We start from the raw sequence: 19,360 nt of genomic DNA, 5'->3' as shown, positions 1-19,360 counted from the left end.
GTCAGAGTCTGTTCCGGGCGTGGAGGCTGTTCCGGGCTGTCCAAGATGGAGCGCATCGACACCTCCTGAACAGAGGGTGAGCGGTCCTCTTGGTGCCGATGCCTACTGGGTGCCGACTCCCTCGGCGACCCAGAGCTCTTGGTACCGACGCGGGAAGGGACCGGTGTCGATGCTTCTTTGATTTTTTCAGACAAAGCATGTCACCGGAGCTTCCCAGTACCGACAAGGAGGACGTAGAATCCAGCCGTCTCTTCCTCGGGGCCGAGGCCGAAGAAGGTCGGTCTCGGGGGGGCTGTACCGCAGGAGCCCTCAGGGTAGGAGGAGACCCACCCGAAGGCTCACCGCCACCAGCAGGGGAATGGACAGCCCTCACCTGCACTCCAGTCGAAGCACCACCGTCCGACAACATCAGCAACAGCGGAGGTCCCGATACCACCGACACCGACGCAGCCTTCCGATGTCTCGGTACCGACGATGCAGAGAGTCGATACCTCGATGCAGTCGATACAGCCGATGCCGAGGTCGAAGGTCTTGATGCTGCCGACGTCGATGCACTCGATGACTCCGGTGCTGTTGTCGACGAAGAGCCCGAGAACAACACGTTCCACTGGGCTAATCTCGCAACCTGAGTCCTCTTTTGTAAAAGAGCACAAAGACTACAGGCCTGCGGGCGGTGCCCAGCCCCCAGACACTGAAGACATGAAGCGTGCCTATCAGTGAGCGAGATTACCCGGGCGCACTGGGTGCACTTCTTGAAGCCGCTGGGAGACTTCGATGACATGGGCGGAAAAATCACACCGGCGAAATCAAAATTCGTAATGGCGACGAAGGGCACCAAAAATAAGGGAGAGAGAAAAACCCGTACTGAGGCCCCAAAAAAGGCCTACCCTGAAAGGAAACTTACATCGGGGAAAAAAACTGGACACACGGGAAGGGACAAGACCGAGGTCTTCTCTTTTTTTTTTTGCAAAATCGCGAAGACGCGCGAGGGTCAACTTTGAGGGGCGCGAAACGGCGCAAAACACGACCGTCCCGAGCGCGGACAAAAGAAGACTGACGAACACGAGCCGATTCGGGCGGGAAGACGGCCGCACATGCGCGGTGCGCATGGGTGCGCGAGGACTAACAAAGGCCTTTGCTAGTGAAGATTCCGATTGGAGGGGCTGCTGTGGACGTCACCCATCAGTGAGAACAAGCAGCCTGCTTGTTCTCGGAGAAAGTGTGTTTCAAGTCTCTTATGACTCGGATGTTACTTTTTACTTGACTGGTATTCGTTTTGGTACTTTGAGCCTGGAGCATCTTCGTTATGCTATCATCTCCTAAAGAAGAATTTTAACTTTACAAATAGTATTACAATCTTAGATCAGAGAGCATGTTAGTGGATGAATCCTACACTCTTTGGTCGAGACTAGAGAATTGTATACCACAGGTGACTAAAGAAATATAGAATACTCTCATACAGATGAAAGAATGAGAAAGAAGGGGTGAAAACTTAAAATCAACTTGGCAGGAAGCACACTTTGTCTTGCAAGCACTTACCATGCCAGTGCCATTGCAGTAGTGACAATTTTGTACTTTTGTTCCTGGTTCATGCCCCTTGCCATCACACCTCTGGCAAGAATCATTGATATTCACAGATATCTCTTTGTTCACACCCTTGGCGGCTTGATTGAAGGTCAGTTCCATGATGTACTGTAAAAGGCCAAGAGACAAGATCAGGCACTTCTTTCAGACTAGAAACCTCAGTCATTATTAATTTTATTTGTTCAAAAATGACATCCCTTTATACACAGAAAAGATTCACAACATCTAGAAAGATTCAAAAATAAAAATAGTTTATAAAACGCAAGTAACAGACATGAGAAGACATGAGAAACCATCCAATACCAATGATTTTTTTCTATTACATAATCTGAATAGTAGAACAAAAAAAAAACACCCCACAATCTTCCAAAAAAAAAAAAAAGTCCTTTCTCGTCATTTTCTAACCTATCATAATGCCTTATTTAAAATGCAAGACCGACGGAAACAGAACAAAATCTCTCGCACAAATCAGACAAGCAAGCAAAAGCACAGCAAAGGTGACACCAAAGAAGGAACTAGATGATGTGTAGTTCATACACAAGTTTAATTCAAACACGCTGCTTCACTTTTGAAATAATGGCTGTGATAGCTCAAGTGATTACAGTGTGTGTGTTAAGGTGTGTAGACTTTAGATACTATAGAGGACTAGAGTGCTGAATACATCTATTCAGAAGGGACTCCTGGGGAAGGCCTTTGTGGCCAAAACACTGTTCGTGTCGAGTCCATTGGATGTTTGAATTAAACTTTTGTATGAACTACACACCATCTAGCTCCTTCTCTGGTGTAACCTTCGCTGTGCTTTGCTTGCTTATTTAAAATGAAAGGCATTTAATTCACAATTTTCTACAAAATATGTCAACTACATATGGATAAACAAACCAATTAAGGTCATTCATTCCTTCTACAAGGATCACTGGTTACATTCAACTCACAACACTGCTCAAAACTAACCTTAACTGGCAAGGCTTTATGGCTAAATAACCGACTACACGCAAACTTACTCACTGCTAAAAATGGCAACCTCTTGTGTGTCTTCTAGATGTTATAAAATGAAGATACATACCTGTAGCAGGTATTCTCCGAGGACAGCAGGCTGATTGTTCTCACGACTGGGTGACGTCCATGGCAGCCCAGAGGAACGGAATTCTTCCTAGCAACAAAAGTTTGCTAGAGCCTTCGAGCGCGCGCGCGCGCAGCCATCTTCCCACCCGTCGCGCGAGAGTCCCAATCAGTTTGATAACAAAACAAAGAGAAAAAGGGCAACTCCAAAGGGGAGGCGGGCGGGTATTCCTCAGAGAATACCTGCTACAGATATGTATCTTCATTTTCTCCGAGGACAAGCAGGCTGCTTGTTCTCACGACCGGGGTATCCCTAGCCCCCAGGCTCTCTCAAAACAACAAAGAAAGGTCAATTGGGCCTTGCAACGGCGAGGACATAACAAGGATTGACCTACGAAGAAACATCTGAGAGTGCAGCCTGGAACAGAACAAAAATGGGCCCGGGGGGGGGGGGGGGGGGGGGGGGGGGGAGTTGGATTCTAAACCCCGAACAGATTCTGCAGCACCGACTGCACAAACCGACTGTCACGTCGGGTATCCTGCTGAAGGCAGTAATGAGATGTGAATTTGTGGATTGATGACCACGTCGCAGCCTTGCGAATCTCTTCTATAGTGGCTCACTTCAAGTGGGCCACTGATGCTGCCATGGCTCAAACACTATGAGCCATGACATGACCCTCAAGAGTCAGCCCAGCCTGGGCATAAGTGAAGGAAATGCAATTTGCTAGCCAATTGGAAATGATGCGTTTCCCGACAGCAACTCCCCTTCTGTTGGGATTGAAAGAAACAAACATTTGGGAGGAAGTGACGTCATCGGAGAACATGGCCGCTTAAGTGCCGTGCTCCCGACTGCCCACCGCAATAATTAGCGTTTTCGAGCGTGAAAGCCCAACGTGCAACCGGGAAAAAACAGTGGCAGAACTAGCGGAGGGGAGAGATCCCGTCAGGGCCATGCAGAAGCGGGCGGACGCCGTCGATCTTTCACAGTTCACATTCGCGAACGACGGGTCCAAAAAAAATATGGCGCCTCAATCGCTAGAGGAGACAGCGGACCAAATGGCAGCGGAGATCCCGTTTTCGGGGGACTTGTTTGCAACACAAGGCCGCGGAGACTCGGAGGGCGCTGGACTACCAGAACTCTGTGGCTGGATTCAAGAGATTCGCGCCGATTTGAAAGCGATGCGCTCAGAGCTGGCTACTCTTGGAAACGATCTCAGAGGAGAGATAAAGGAGCTGGGCCACAGAGTTGAGGAAGTGGAGAACAGCCTGGATGACCATGCGGAGACTCTGGGCTCTTTGGAGAGACAAATAGCCGATGAACGGCTAGGGCAACAAACAATCAATGATAAACTGGAGGACTTGGAAAACAGGAGTAGACGCCATAACCTCCGATTTCGTGGAATACCTGAGACCCCGACTTACCAAAATAGTGAAGAGGTGGTACAAAAGATTGTGAGTGCTATACTAGCGGACTCAGCTGACCCGATCCCACCAGAAAATGTAAACCTGGAACGGGCCCACCGGGCACTGGGAGCCAATAGACGAAATCTCGCTAAGGACATAATTGCATGTTTCCAGGACTTCAAATTAAAAGAGCGAGTATTAGCTGCGGCTCGAAAAACAACAGACTTCCAATGGGACTCGTACCCTATAGAAATTTATCAGGACCTGGCCGCGATCACATTAAAGCGTAGAGCAGATCTTAAGCCACTTACTACCAAATTGAGAGACTTGGGGATTCGCTATCGTTGGAGATACCCGTTTGCGATAGCATTCTACAAAGATGGACAACAGTATCAAATAAAATCACTAGCAGAGGCCCACGAGATTCTCCAGGGAGATCAGCAGGCAGATCCGCTGTCCACGCCAGCTGCCTCACGGCCAGTCCAAGGTCAGCGAACCCACCCGAAATGGCAGAGAGTAGGCCAGAGGCGTCTGCAACGCCAGAAGTCAGCGGGACGCCTCACCTGAGAGATTTCCGGTTTGCGGGAGGCTGGGTGAAAGATGGCCGGCTGAAGGCTAACGGTACACTCGAGGAGGCGAGTGGAACTGGCTGTCTGTTTAACTGTGGACATATGGTTGAAAAGTTAAGTTGGGTCGAAGATATTATGCCCGGGGTGCTTAGAGGGCTATTAGATAAAAGTTAATGTTTGGCTGAGTTTGAAGGTGGAAGAGGGCAAGAGGGTCACTTCCCCCCATCTAAGTTCCGACCTAATTGTGGGATCGGATGTTAAAGTTATGGGGTAAGGTTGAGGGGAGGGGGGAGGAGGGTGGGGAAGCTGAAATTGGTTGGGGTATTATGCTATTGGAGGGAGGAGGGTGGGGAAGAGAGGGAAAAGGGACTATCATCTTGGTACACGTTGAGGTTCTCAGTGAATTAGATATCATATTACTATTCTGCCATGTGTAAATATGTTACCATAAATGTACGGGGTTTAAATTCCCCGCAAAAGCGTAAGCAGATGTTCAGAGAAATGCTGCGCCAAAAGGCAGATGTGGTGTTTCTACAAGAGACCCATCTCAAAAGACAACATGAACACCTAGTAAAGCATAAACACTATCCCAACATAATCTGTGCATCCAGTATAGAAGATAAAAAAAAAAAAGGGGTTTTGATTGCGCTCTCGAGTTCTCACCCGTGGATAATACATAAAACAGTTAAAGATAAGAAGGGCAGATATTTACTGCTGATAGTCTCTAGAGGTAATGTGTACTACACACTATTGTGTGTCTATGCACCCAATGAGGGCCAAAAGGTGTTCCTGGCAGAACTGGAGCGGGTCCTACGGGATCATGTCAAAGGCAATTTGATTGTGGGAGGAGATTTTAATTTGACAACTAACCCACAATTGGATAATTCGGGTGGTGCAGAAAGCTATGCCAAAGGAGAGCGTATGGCCTTTAGGGCATGGATGGCAAGATGGGGACTCATGGACCTATGGCGAGACACTCATGGGTTAGAAAAAGACTACACTCATTATGCACCCACACATAACACATACTCGAGAATTGATTATTGGTTGGGTGATGTGACCATGAGATCCAAAATAGATAAGGTGGAGATAGAACCATGTACCTGGTCAGACCATTCTATGGTAGTACTAACAATGCTATCAGATACTCGGAAGAAAAGGCGAAAGCCCTGGAGATTAAATGAGGCATTGTTATTGGACCCACAAAATATACCTATAATAGAAAACTATATTATGGAATATATAAAGTATAATGACACGGGAGAGGTGCACCCAGCCCACGTGTGGGAGGGCATGAAAGCGGTCCTGAGAGGTCAATTAATAGCTTTACAGTCCCATACCACCAAAAAAAAGATAGAGCAAGAGGCTGACTTGCGAAAAAAGATAGAAACCAGTGAGAGAGCACATAAAAGGGATCAGACAGATACAAAAATGTTGCAGGAATTACAACAATATAGGGCCCAGCTTAATGAGTTGCAATTATTAGATATAGCACATCAGATGCAACAAGCCCAGCAAGAACATTTCGAATTTGGGAACAGAGCTAGTAGACTGTTGGCCAACAAATTAAAAAAGCAAGTTCAGAGGAATTATATATCGAGTATATATGACGACACGGGTAAACTGTTAACTCAAGCAGAGGAGATACAAACAATATTCTGGGACTATTATGACCAAATATATAAATCAGAGCAGGAAACAGCCCAGGGAGATATAGAGAAATATCTACAGGAGGTCAGGCTCCCAAGACTATCTGAAGAAGCGACTGAAACCTTGTCAATCCCCATGACATTAGAAGAAATTGAGACAGTGATCAGGAAAATGCCTACGAATAAAGCCCCAGGGCCGGATGGCTTTCCCGCACGTTTCTATAAAATGTTTGCCAAATGGTTGGGCCCCTTGTTGCTGAAGGTAATAACATCTTTTGATGAGGCAGGGGAGTTACCATATTCCTGGAGACTGGCTGAAGTAGTCTTAATACAGAAACCGGGAAAAGACCCCATGAGCTGTGGCTCGTATAGGCCCATATCGCTATTAAATATTGATTATAAAATCTTCACTAAAATCCTTGCAAATAGGTTGCAAAAAATGTTACCACATATTATACATGATGATCAGGCGGGATTTATTGAGGGCAGACAGACGTTTGATAATATCAGAAGCCTCTTGCATATCATCCAGCAGGCGTCTGATGAGACAGAATCAGTAATTTTGTTCTCGGTTGACGCGGAAAAGGCCTTTGACCGAGTGGAATGGTCCTTTTTATTTACAGTCTTAGAACAGATAGGAATGGGAGGGAGGTTTCTAAAGTGGTTACAATTATTATACACAAGCCCTATGGCAATGCTAAAAATAAATGGCTCCCACACGAAATTGCTGAACCTGGGAAGAGGGACGAGACAGGGTTGTGCAGTTTCTCCTCTGCTTTTTGCACTCTCAATTGAACCCTTAGCTAAGAAGATCAGGGAGCATGGGAATATACGGGGAGTAATTAGAGGGAAGCGAGAGCATAAGATTATGCTCTTCGCTGATGATGTGCTGATGACATTGGCTCATCCTGCACAATCGCTTGGGCAGGTGATGGAGGAGTTGCAACAATATGGGAAGATGTCGGGATTTAAAATAAATGTAAATAAATCAGAGATACTTAATCTTACCATGCCTCAGGATGAGGCCCAGAGGTTGAAAGCATTATATCCAATTCAATGGGCAACCAAAACAATCAGATATCTAGGCATAATGGTCACATCTAGGATTGAGAACATAGTCCAGGAAAATTTCCCAAAGAAACTGAGGGAGTTGTTCGAGGAGCTGGACAGATGGGAAGGCCTAACAATAACATGGCTAGGTAGAATTCAGGCCGTAAAGATGATGCTTCTACCTAAATTGCTGTACTTGTTTCTGGCACTCCCATTGCCGATTCCCCGAACCTTCTTTCAACAATTAAATAAGAAAATGTTTGCATATATTTGGAGAAAGAGACCACCAAGGGTACGAAGGAGTATGATGTTTCAAACTCCAGCAAAGGGTGGAATGGGAGTCCCTAATTTTTATCTGTATTACCAGGCAGCACAACTTAGGATTCTAGCGGGGTGGGATTCAAGGAACAGCAAGAAGTGGCTACATTGGGAAAGAGCGTGGTTGGGGACCCGATACCTGAGGGACATACTATGGGGCCCGGGAAGGGAGATCTTAGCAGCAGCAGGGAAAGTCCCGATGGGTCTCAAACACTTACTAAATACATGGCTCCAAGTTAGGAGAAAGGTGTTTCCAGATAGAAAGTACTTTCTACAGACGGCTATACGAGGTGCACCGGGCTTCCCCCTTGGAGAAGAAGAGAGAACGTACTCAATATGGGCCAAGAAAGGGCTTGATAGACTAGGACAGCTATGGAGTAATGGAGAAATAAAATCCTTTGAAGATTTACAGGAAGAGTTTGATCTAGAGGAAAGAGATCTGGTATTTTATGTCTGCTTAAGGAGTTACATTTTGAAACGAGCCAGGGATGAACTAGAACTGACTGAGACAGGGTTGGAGCAAGCGATGAGAGGGGGAGATGGGAAAGGTAGCATAACACGACTGTATAGAGCATTACTCCTCCTCTCGTCGCCCCAAGGCTTTTATACGAGGAGATGGGAGGAGGATCTCCGGACACAGTACTCGGAGGAGTGGTGGGCGGTTGGATATAGACATCTGTTGAAACTGACCGTGGCCCAGTCATTGGCAGAAAACGGATATAAAATCTTGTATAGATGGTATTATACGCCGATGCGACTACATAAAATTTATCCACAGATTACAACAGACTGTTGGAGAGAATGTGGGGGACGAGGGACATTTTGGCACATCTGGTGGGATTGTCCCCGGGTTCAGGGGTTTTGGACCGAGATTCTAGATATGATATTTGACATGTTAAAGATAAAATACCCAGCTCAAGCCCAGTATTGCTTACTGAATGCACGTCCGGGGAAGAGCCCTATACATTGCCATAAATTGGTTATCCATCTCCTGGGAGCAGCTAAAATAGCGTTAGCTCAAGCCTGGAGACAGAAAGAAGTCCCCAAAATGCAGATAATAAAAGGTAGACTGCACCATCTCTATCAAATGTCAAAGTTGACAGCTATCCGTAAAGGGCAAATACAACAATTCCAAAAAATATGGCATGTGTATGAACAATGGAAAGGAATTTAATGAGGATATGTTCTGTACCGATGATGGGTGGGGGGGAGGGGGGATAAGGGGAGTTTAGGGGATCAAAAATATCTGATGTAATTGGAGGCTGGGAATAGTTATGTTATGTGTAGGTAATGACCATCACATTCTATTGAAGAGCATTTATTTTGTATGTTAAGGAAAATGAAAAATTGATGTTAATATACCAAATGGTGTATACTGTTGGCTAAGGTGTATTGAAGTTACAGAATTTGGTTGTCATTTGTGATATGCACTTATTCATTAATAAAAGATTACATAAAAAAAAAAAAAAAAAAAAAAGAAAGAAACAAACATTTGAGCGGACTGTCTGAAGGGGCTTGTCCGCTCCACACAGAAGGCCAATGCTCTCTTGCAGTCCAATGTGTGCAATTGACGTTCAGCAGGGCGGGTATGAGGACGGGGAAAAATGTTGGCAAGACAATTGACTGGTTCAGATGGAACTGCGACACCACCTTCGGCAAGAACTTAGGGTGCGCGGAGGACTACTCTATTATGATGAAACTTAGTAAAGGGAGCATGGGCTACTAAGGCTTGAAGCTCACTGACTCTACGAGCTGAAGTAACAGCCACCAAGAAAAGGACCTTCCAGGTCAAGTACTTAAGATGACAGGAATTCAGTGGCTTAAAAGGAGCTTTCATCAGCTGGGTGAGAACGACGTTCAGATCCCATGACACTGGTGGAGGTTTGACAGGGGGCTTTGACAAAAGCAAACCTCTCATGAAGCGAACAACTAAAGGCTGTCCAGAGATAGGTTTACCCTCTACACGATAATGAAAAGCACTAATTGCACTAAGATGGACTCTTACGGAGTTGGTCTTGAGACCAGACTCTGACAAGTGTAGAAGGTATTCAAGCAGGGTCTGTGTAGGACAAGAGCGAGGATCTAGGGCCTTGCTGTCACACCAGACGGCAAACCTCCTCCATTTAATAGAGTAACACCTCTTCGTGGAATCTTTTCTGGAAGCAAGCAAGACTTGGGAGACACCCTCAGAAAGACCCAAGGAGACGAAATCTACGCCCTCAACATCCAGGCCGTGAGAGACTAGAGGTTGGGATGCAGAAGCGACCCCTCGTTCTGAGTGATGAGGGTTGGAAAACACTCCAATCTCCACGGTTCTTAGGAAGACAACTCCAGAAGAAGAGGGAACCAAATCTGATGCGACCAAAAGGGTGCAATCAGAATCATGGTCCCGCAGTCTTGCTTGAGTTTCAGCAAAGTCTTCCCTACTAGAGGTATGGGAGGATACACATACAGAAGGCCTGTCCCCCAATGTAGGAGAAAGGCATCCAACACTAGTCTGTCGGGGGCCTGAAGTCTGGAACAGAACTGAGGGACCTTGTGAATGAGCCGAGTGGCAAAAAGATCCACCGAGGGGGTGCCCCACGCTTGGAAGATCTTGTGGACTACGCCGGAGTTGAGTGACCACTCGTGAGGTTGTATTATCCTGCTCAATCTGTTGGCCAGACAGTTGTTTACGCCTGCCAGATACGTGGCTTGGAGAAACCTGCCGTGACGGCGAGGCCAAAGCCACATCTGAACGGCTTCCCGACACAGAGGGCGAGAACCCCTGCTTGTTGATGTAGTACATGGCAACCTGATAGTCCGAATTTGAATAATTTGATTGGAGAGCCGATCTCTGAAAGCCTTTAAAGCATTCCAGACTGCTCGCAACTCCAGGCGATTGATCTGAAGACCTGATTCCTGGAGGGAGCAAGCTTCTTGGGTGTGAAGCCCATCTACATGTGCTCCCCACCCCAGGAGGGATGCATCCGTTGTCAGCACTTTTTGTGGTTGAGGAATTTGAAAAGGACGTCCCAAGGTCAAATTGGATCGAATCGTCCACCACCGAAGGGAATTGTGAAAGTCAGTGGACAGCTGGATCACATCCTCTAGATTCCCTGCAGCTTGATACCACTGGGAAGTGGGTCCATTGAGCCGATCTCATATGAAGACGAGCCATGGGAGTTACATGAACTGTGGAGGCCATATGGCCTAGAAGCCTCAACATCTGCCAAGCTGTGATCTGCTGAGACGCTGTGGCCATGGAAAAAAGAGACAGAAGGTTGTCTGCCTTCGCCTCGGGAAGATAGGCATGAGCCACCTGTGAGTCTAGCAGAGCTCCTATGAATTCTAGTTTTTGAACTGGAAGAAGATGGGGCTTTGGATAATTTAGAACAAACCCTAGTAGCTCCAGGAGTTGAATAGTCATCTGCACGGACTGTAGAGCTCCTGTCTCGGAGGTGTTCTTTACCAGCCAATCATTGAGGTAAGGGAACACATTAACCCCCAGACTGCGTAGCAACGCTGCAACCACCACCAGGCATTTTGTAAACACCCTGGGTGCAGACGCGAGACCAAAGGGCAGCACACAATACTGGAAGTGCTGTGTCCCCAGACGGAATCACAGATACTTCCTGTGAGCGGGAAGTATTGGGATGTGTATATAAGCAGGGCACATGGAGAGAGACCGCAAGCAGTCACTCTCTTACCGCGGAAAGAAAAGAACTGATTGGGACTCTCGCGCGACGGGCGGTAATATGGCCGTGCGCGCTCGAAGGCTATAGCAAACTTTTGTTGCTAGAAAGATTTCCGTTCCTTGGGGCTGCCGTGGACGTCACCCAGTCATGAGAACAAGCAGCCTGCTTGTCCTCTGAGAATCTGACTGTACATAACTATATCTTGACAAAGAAATGCTTAGGATCCAATGTTCAACTGAATGATAACTGGATAGAGTTTAACCATGTATTAAAAAAGCAATCTGGATAAGTCAGTGCTGCTTAATACACACAAATTGCCTGTCTAGCTATCTTAGGCCTGCTCTCTCTATAACCAATTTATCAGGCCACATTTAAGCAGACAGCAGCTGATACTACTGCTAAATCGAGAATAAGTTTAAACTTACCCCTACCATGCCTCTGGGAAAATTAGGTTCTTACCGGGATAATTTTCTTTCCTTTAGTCATAGCAGATGCAGCCATTACAGATGGGCTGTGTCCATCAACCAGCAGAGGGAGATAGAGAGCACACTTTTTTCAGTGCCTCATACCAGCTTGCTCCATTGCCTCTCTTCAGTATTTGAAGCTTCCAAAGCAGTATGGCAAACCGCAATGGGAATAACATGAGCTTTCCTCACAGCGAACGATGGCCCTACAACAAAGGGCATTAACTCAGAATGGAGGGAATGAAACATCCTCCCTGAGGGCATAAACTCATCCTCCACTGAGCCATAACTGGAGGGAATAAACTCATCCTCCCGGAGGGAATAAACTCCAAAACATGAAACTGGAGGGAATTAAGTCATCCTCCTTTAATTGAACAAGAATCCTGAAGACTGTTTTCCGACTTTCTCCCAAGGACGGAACCTCCAGGAAACATGAACAGAACCTGAAATAGATTTACAGCAGATAGCATCAGACAGGGAGGGATCATGGCTGCATCTGCTATGACTAAAGGAAGGAAAATTATCACGGTAAGAACCTAATTTTCCCTTCCTTGTCATCAAGCAGATGCAGCCATTACAGATGGGATGTATCAAAGCAATCCCTAGATAGGGTGGGAACAAGCCACACCACGCGCCAGCACTTGCGCTCCAAAATGTGCGTCCCTCCTGGCAGCCACATCCAGCCTGTAATGTCGGGCAAAAGAGAGCTTAGAAGCCCATGTTGCTGCACTACAAATCTCTTGAAGAGAGAGTGCTCCAGTTTCAGCCCAAGAAGAGGAAATTCCTCTAGTGGAATGCACCTTAAAGGCATCAGGCGGAGGCCGGCCGGCAAGCAAATAAGCGGGCAATAGTGGCTTTAGACGCTGGAGACCCTCTGCGAGGACCTGTGTCCATAGACCCTGGGCATGCTTCCCCTGGCAATGTGCGCCCCAGCCTTTCAGGCTGGCATCTGTCATCACTAGGCACCAATCGGGGAGCGCCAGCGGCATTCCTCGCCGCAGCATGCTGTCTGAGAGCCACCACTCCATGCTGAGACGGGCCGCAGGGAGCCAAGAGAGTCTGCATTGATAATCCTGAGATACTGGAGACCATCTCTGGAGTAGAGCATACTGTAGAGGTCTCAGGTGCGCTCTCGCCCAGGGCACCAGTTCCATGGTGGCCGTCATCGATCCAAGCAGCTGGACAATGTCCCAAGCTCGCGGGTGGGGCATCCTCAGGAGCAGACGGACCCGATTCTGAAGCTTGCACCGCCTTTGCTCGGGTAGGTACACATACCCCGAGGCTGTGTCGAACCTGGCCCCCAGATATTCTAGAGACTGCGAGGGGGTCAGGTGACTTTTGGCCAAACTGACGACCCAGCCCAGAGATTGAAGTACTGAGACCACTCTGGCTGTTACTTGCTGACTCTCTGCAGCAGAGTTTGCTCGAATGAGCCAGTCGTCCAGGTACGGGAGAACCCGAATACCCTCTCGCCTTAGAAAGGCAGCTACTACCACCATAACCTTCGAAAAGGTGCGGGGAGCTGTGCCGAGGCCAAAAGGCAAGGCCCGGAACTGGAAATGCTTTCCCATCACCGCAAACCTCAGAATCTTCTGGTGCAGGCGCCAAATTGGTATATGCAAGTAAGTTTCTTTCAGGCCCAGAGACGTGAGAAACTCTCCTGGCTGTACCGCCGCAATGACGGAGCGCAAGGTTTCCATGTGAAAATGCTGCACTCTCCGGGACTTGTTTAATTCTTTTAAGTCCAGAATAAGGCGAAAAGACCCTCCTTTTCGCGGCACCACAAAGTGTTCGGCAGGAGATACCGGGGACACGGCCCCTATCTGAATCAGACCTTGCAAAGTCTCCTCTACCACCACCCGTTTGGCGGCAGAGCCGCATCGGGACTCCACAAACACGTCTCTTACAGGGGCGTTGAATTCTATTCTGTAACCGTCTCTGATAAGTTCCAAGACCCACTGATCTGAGGAAATGTTGGCCCACTCCTCGGCAAAGAGGGAAAGATATCCTCCAATGACAGGACTCGAGGAGAGGGCCGGCGCACCATCATTGAGAGGGTCGCCCCTGAACTCCAGGCCTTGAGCCAGTGGCTGTGGAACGTTTGTCCGAGCGAAAGGAGTTCCTCTGCTGAAAACGGGCACGAGAAGTGAACCCAGCAGAACGCCCCGGGTGGTACCTTCGAGCTTCACGGAAGCGAGGTCTGTAAGAGGAGTGGACCGCCGCACCCTTAGAGGAAGGCCGAGGCCTATCTTCGGGCAAGTGCTGTGGGTTTAGCCTCACCCAGGCCCTTCACAATTTTCTCCAACTCCTCACCAAACAGGAGAAGGCCTTGAAAGGGCAACTTCACCAACCTTTGCTTAGAAGCCAAGTCCGCCGCCCAATGCCGTAGCCAAAGAAGACGGCGAGCCGCCACTGCTACTGCCATGTGTTTAGCCAAAGCTCTGACAATATCATAAAAGGCGTCAGAAAGAAAGGACAAGGCAGACTCCATCCGCGGAGCCACATCTGAAAAGGGCTCCGCTCCATCACCGGGCTGTTCCACTGCCTGTTGCAACCAAGCCAGGCAGGCTCTAGCAGCATAACAACTGTATGCAGACGCCCGAATAGTGAGACCTGCAATTTCAAATGACCGTTTAAGTGCTGATTCCAGTCTATGGTCTTGAATATCCTTCAGGGCAACACCTCCTTCAACAGGGAGGGTAGTTCTCTTTGTCACAGCTGTGACTAGGGCATCCACTTTAGGCACAGCAAAGCGAGCCATATACTCCTCACTCAGAGGGTATAATTGCCCCATTGCCCTGGAAACTTTCAAAGGTCTCTCGGGGTCAGCCCATTGAGCCGAAATAAGCTCTTGGATGGAGTCATGCAAAGAAAAGGCTCGAGCAGGCTTTTTGGTACTAGCCATCCTAGGATTCACAGAGGAGGCTGTGCCACTGGCAGGGTCCTCAATAGAGAGAGCCTGCAGGGCATCAGAAATAAGCACTGGCAGCTCATCACGGTGGAAAATCCTCACCGCGGAGGGATCATCCAGATCCTGAGTCACTTCTGCACCAGACTCTGGCTCCTCAGACCATGAAGGCCTGCCAGAGTCCTCCGAATCCTCGCAGCCCGACCACGGGGAGGAAAATGAAGGTGCAGCACTCTCTGAAGGGGAAAGAGCCCTTCTGCGCTTCATATTCTGCCAATTATCAGGGAATAACGCCTCAGACGGCATACCCAGGCTAGAATCCACCGGGGGGGGGGGGGGGGGGGGGCATTAGAAGAGGTCCCTGCAGGGCTTTGCGGGAGAGCTCTTTTAAGTATGTATGCTTTATGCATTAAGAAGACAAAATCAGGGGAGAAAAACTCACCCTGGGCACCCGGATCTCTGCCGGGGCTAGTAGCTCTCATATCAGCCTCACTCCAAGGCCTCCCCCCGGGCTCAGGACTCTCCATCTCAGCGGAGGTCGCGCCATGTGGTAAATTCAAAATGGCGTCCGCTGCCAGCCCAGAGCGCGAAGATTCGTTGCTCGCCATGCTCGGGCCGGCTCTAACGTCTGTACAGCACGATTTACAGAGCCCCGCTGCTGATCTGCGCTTGCCACACTTGGAACAGCGCTTTACTGTCTCCGCAGCCATCGCCAAAAACGGCGGTAAAATTCAAAATGGCGGTTCGCACCAAAATCGCCCCGATCGCGGGCCCACCCCGGAGGAGTCAGAAAACACTCTTACCTCACTGGACCGAGTATCACAGCTCCGGTCCCACAGAAAAAGGCAAGGAAAAAGCTCTGTTCTTTTTTTTTTGTTTTTAACGCTGTGAGGAAAGCAGAGGTAAATAGAACTCCGGAGGCTCAGGTGAGTGGGAAAGGCAGGGAAAGGGCGAACCTATGTGCCTGCATCCACTGTTGGTGGGGAAGGACAGGGAAAGCTAAGCAATGTGTCCACATCCACGGAGGTATGGGTAAGGCAGGGAAAGGGCGAACCTATGTGCCTTTAAAGTGAAGCTGCTATAGCCTCCAACACCCCTGCTAACAACTGGCAAAAGCACAGGAGCAACCTCCAGGCAGATTTTAGATGGAGCTCGAAGAAGCTGCAGCCACTCTGCTAGGGGAGATAGAGAATACTGAAGAGAGGCAGTGGAGCAAGCTGGTATGAGGCATTGAAAAAAGTGTGCTCTCTATCTCCCTCTGCTGGTTGATGGACACAACCCATCTGTAATGGCTGCATCTGCTTGATGACAAGGAAGATTCATTTTAAACAGATAACTTTTAGATGGGGATCTTAACATTCAGCCAAAAAATGTTCATTCAGTGGCCACTGAATTTTAAAAATATTTATCTAATAACTACCAAAGTTAACTTCAGAACAATCAACACTATTTAGACTTTTTGTAATATGCTGTCATTTTACCCTTCCCTAGAAGAACACAACTTGTCAAGTCTATTTTTATATTTAATAAAAAAAGCTGATCCCTCAAAAAGATCTAGATCAACTAGCATCTAAAGTGGACTATACCTGACAAAAGCATCACCTTTAAAATGTTAGGTCAGAAAGAAAGCATTTTTATTTATATTGTAACTTAGAATTTGTTCTTCCTGATCCTTTAATATGAATTATTGTACACTACTTTGTTAGCCTGGCTGAAGGGCATGTATAAATACTTATATTAAACATTAGGATCTATTAAGGCAAATTCCAATGCAGTTGATAGCTAAAGTTCTTAAAACAGTGTGTCCAGCTTAAATGGGTGGGTGGGAGGAACAAAAATGAACTTTTTTAAGCCATTCACACATAAAATGGCTTTCCCAGTCCGGCACAAAATTCTTACCTCTTGTGGTTGATCAAAAACAGTATTAAAATCCCCAAAGGAGGAACTAGAAAACTCCCCAAAGATTTTCCGAAAAATTTCTTCTGGGTCAATACCGGCACCTCCACGCCAATACTGCTGCTGAGACCCTGCTGCTCCAGGGTCAAAGCCTGCCGTGCCGTAAGTATCATACTGCTTCCGCGTCACGTCATCACTTAACACCTAAAGGCACATAAAGCATTCCACCAAGATTCAATATCAACATTTAAGACCTTGTTTCATTTTTTTTTTAATTTGTTCTTTATAAAAAGAGCCTCTTCATCGGACTTATCAGGGAGGTATCGAGCACTCTCTCCCCTTCTTACTGAGGTATTAAATATTTGTGCTTTACAATACTTCCCCCATTCCCAGCCCTCCAAGTTACTATATATAGGCCAAATGTTTCATTAATATTCAACATTAGTAGTGACTAACTGTCCTGGAAGGTACAGAATACACGAGGCAAGATCTTGTGAAGCTTGACCAATGGTGTAGAGGCTGGCAGCTAAGGTTTAATGCTACTAGAATGCAGGATCATACATTTGGACTGCAAAACCACAAGGGAGCAGTATAGTTAGGGGGTGAAGGTCTATGCAATGCCTGGAACAGGACATGCAAAACCTCCAATGGTCTGACCACATGTGGAAACACACCTCAGAAAGCGAATGAATAGGGATTATAGTATTCTCCCTTTCCGGATAAGTACTGATTGGTGCACCACTCGGAGGGGATTTACTGATTTTTTTTTTTCATGGTTAGATTACGTATATCTTATTTTGTTAAGCATGAAAGAAGAGGGGGGATTTTTTTTTTAAGGAACCAACTGTTTTTTCTCTGCAATAAGGGTTTTTGCGTTGGTTCGCTTTTTTTTTTCCCTCTTCATAGATTATAGAAACCGATGACAGTATTTTGCTCCAAATATAGCTGAGACGCACCTGGTGAGGGGGCAGTTATTCGCTATTGAATTGTCTCACTAGGAAGCTTTGAGGTCTCTTTTATTTAAGTCTTATTTATTTATGGTTACTGTGTGATAAATGGCTCAGTAGTCAAGCTGGTACTGGATTTAGTGCATTGACATTATTCCAGTTTGTTTCCCTTGTTTTTAGTATTTTTTGAGCTATTAAAATCTCCAGCGTTCTCAAAAATTCTAAGTAGATTACAAAATTACATACATAATTAGTAAAAATAACAAAAACAAATATACAATCTGACATCAATAATCAAATGGTCAGTCTTTGTGATAAAGCATATGGGGACTGACAAGGATGTAAACATATGTACCCAGAAGAAGAGACAAGACAAAAGATAAATTTATATACTACTGATGTGTAACTTCACAGGAACCATGCTTCCTAAAATGGAAAAGAGGCTCTGAAACCAGGGGCGTGAGGTACAAAAAGAAGAGCAGATTTGGGAGTAAATGTACAAAAACATTTCTTTACAGAAATGGTAGGTATCAGAATTCAAGAGGACCTCTGAAAGGGATTGTAGAAGAGTGGGCTGTTGCTTCCAACAGTTCTAAGCTCATCAGTCAATAAGCACTGCTCGTAAAAGTAGCTATTTGGCCTGTGTGCTCCACAGCAGCAGTGAATGCTTATGCCCAGTGATGCAAAGATTAAGTGCCAGTGTCAACCCTAATCCCCAGCAAGGCTAGCATGTGACCAAGGAAAGCAGTCAAAACCCAGAAAAGCTGATATGAGAATTCATAGTTTTCATTTCAGCTTAGAAGTTATTCCATGCAATTTAAAGAGGAAGGAAAAGTTTAAAAAAATTATTTACCTCATAGGCTTCTGCCAACTGTGAAAATTTCTCCTTTGCCTTAGGATCATCTTTGTTGGTGTCTGGATGGTACTTCTTAGCAAGCTAAGAAACAAGGCAGTAGATGTTAGAATCATGTAGTGAAATGCACTAGTCTGCCCAGAAATTCGATTTCCCAAACTCAGTGTTGCTTAGGGGATACCTTTGAGAGGTAAAGAGGGGGACACAGAGAGGCAGACCTGACACTTATTCAACAGTGACATCTTTCAGCCAGCACAAGGGGGCGCTTATACTTTTATCAGTTGCAGGCCTCCCTGGAGGGGCAGAGGAAATTTGGGGCATACTATTCACATACAAACAGTTACAGCATTATGTAAAATCATTTCATGCAGCTAACATGACCAAAGGGGTAATTAGGAAACTCACTGAATGTTTTTAGGTTGAAACTCCACAAGATGCATCCATTTTGATGTTGCACAGACAGCTTTGTAGCCTGCTGCCACATAAGAATTACTCAGAAGCTATTTGACTTTGGCATGATGAGTTGGGCATCAGAATGACAAATAAGTATTTTCTCCATCTGCTGGGCCAGACCCCATCCTTATCTTCCTGTGCTGGTGTGCAGAAATTCAATTTTTGCATGCTGCCGATAGCTTATCTTTCTACTAAACCAGCATTTTAGAATTGAAGCTACCTTATTCCCAAATTGGCCCAAGGTACAGGTCTGTTCCTTGGCACATGCTCTCTGGCGTTGTGCTAAAATACAATATTGTTTTGGTCTCAAATTGTTCATTATTTGTTAGCCTTGCTAGGGAAAAGTGTTACTTTAATCGCCACTTAGTAGTTTACGGATGTTATGGCTATAACTACATTATCTTTGGTTATTTAGAGGGAGGGTGGGAGGGAAGGGGAGTGGTAAGAAGGGGGAAGGAATTGGGGGGGGGGGGGGAGGAGAAAAGTCGATGATACGTTTTATGGTTGTATTGATCTAGTATATCTAAGC

General features: G+C 46.7%; 1 protein-coding gene across 3 annotated transcripts in view; it reads right to left on the bottom strand.

Annotated features, from left to right (window-relative positions):
* The window catches only part of DNAJA3 (DnaJ heat shock protein family (Hsp40) member A3), a 197,092-nt gene that overhangs the window by 160,475 nt on the left and 17,257 nt on the right, over nucleotides 1-19,360 (bottom strand). For all 3 annotated transcript variants that reach the window (XM_030212294.1, XM_030212295.1, XM_030212296.1), the window contains exons 3-5: nucleotides 18,379-18,462; nucleotides 16,582-16,782; nucleotides 1,540-1,692 (exon numbers count right to left, since the gene is read on the bottom strand). In XM_030212294.1, the coding sequence (XP_030068154.1) occupies nucleotides 1,540-1,692; nucleotides 16,582-16,782; nucleotides 18,379-18,462 (438 nt within the window). The remainder of the gene's footprint in view (nucleotides 1-1,539; nucleotides 1,693-16,581; nucleotides 16,783-18,378; nucleotides 18,463-19,360) is intronic.

This window comes from Microcaecilia unicolor, chromosome 8, assembly GCF_901765095.1.
Source record: "Microcaecilia unicolor chromosome 8, aMicUni1.1, whole genome shotgun sequence".
NCBI classification, from domain to species: Eukaryota; Metazoa; Chordata; class Amphibia; order Gymnophiona; family Siphonopidae; genus Microcaecilia; species Microcaecilia unicolor.
The sequence above is the reverse complement of the archived record's forward strand: the minus strand, read 5'-3'. Positions and strand labels throughout refer to the sequence as shown.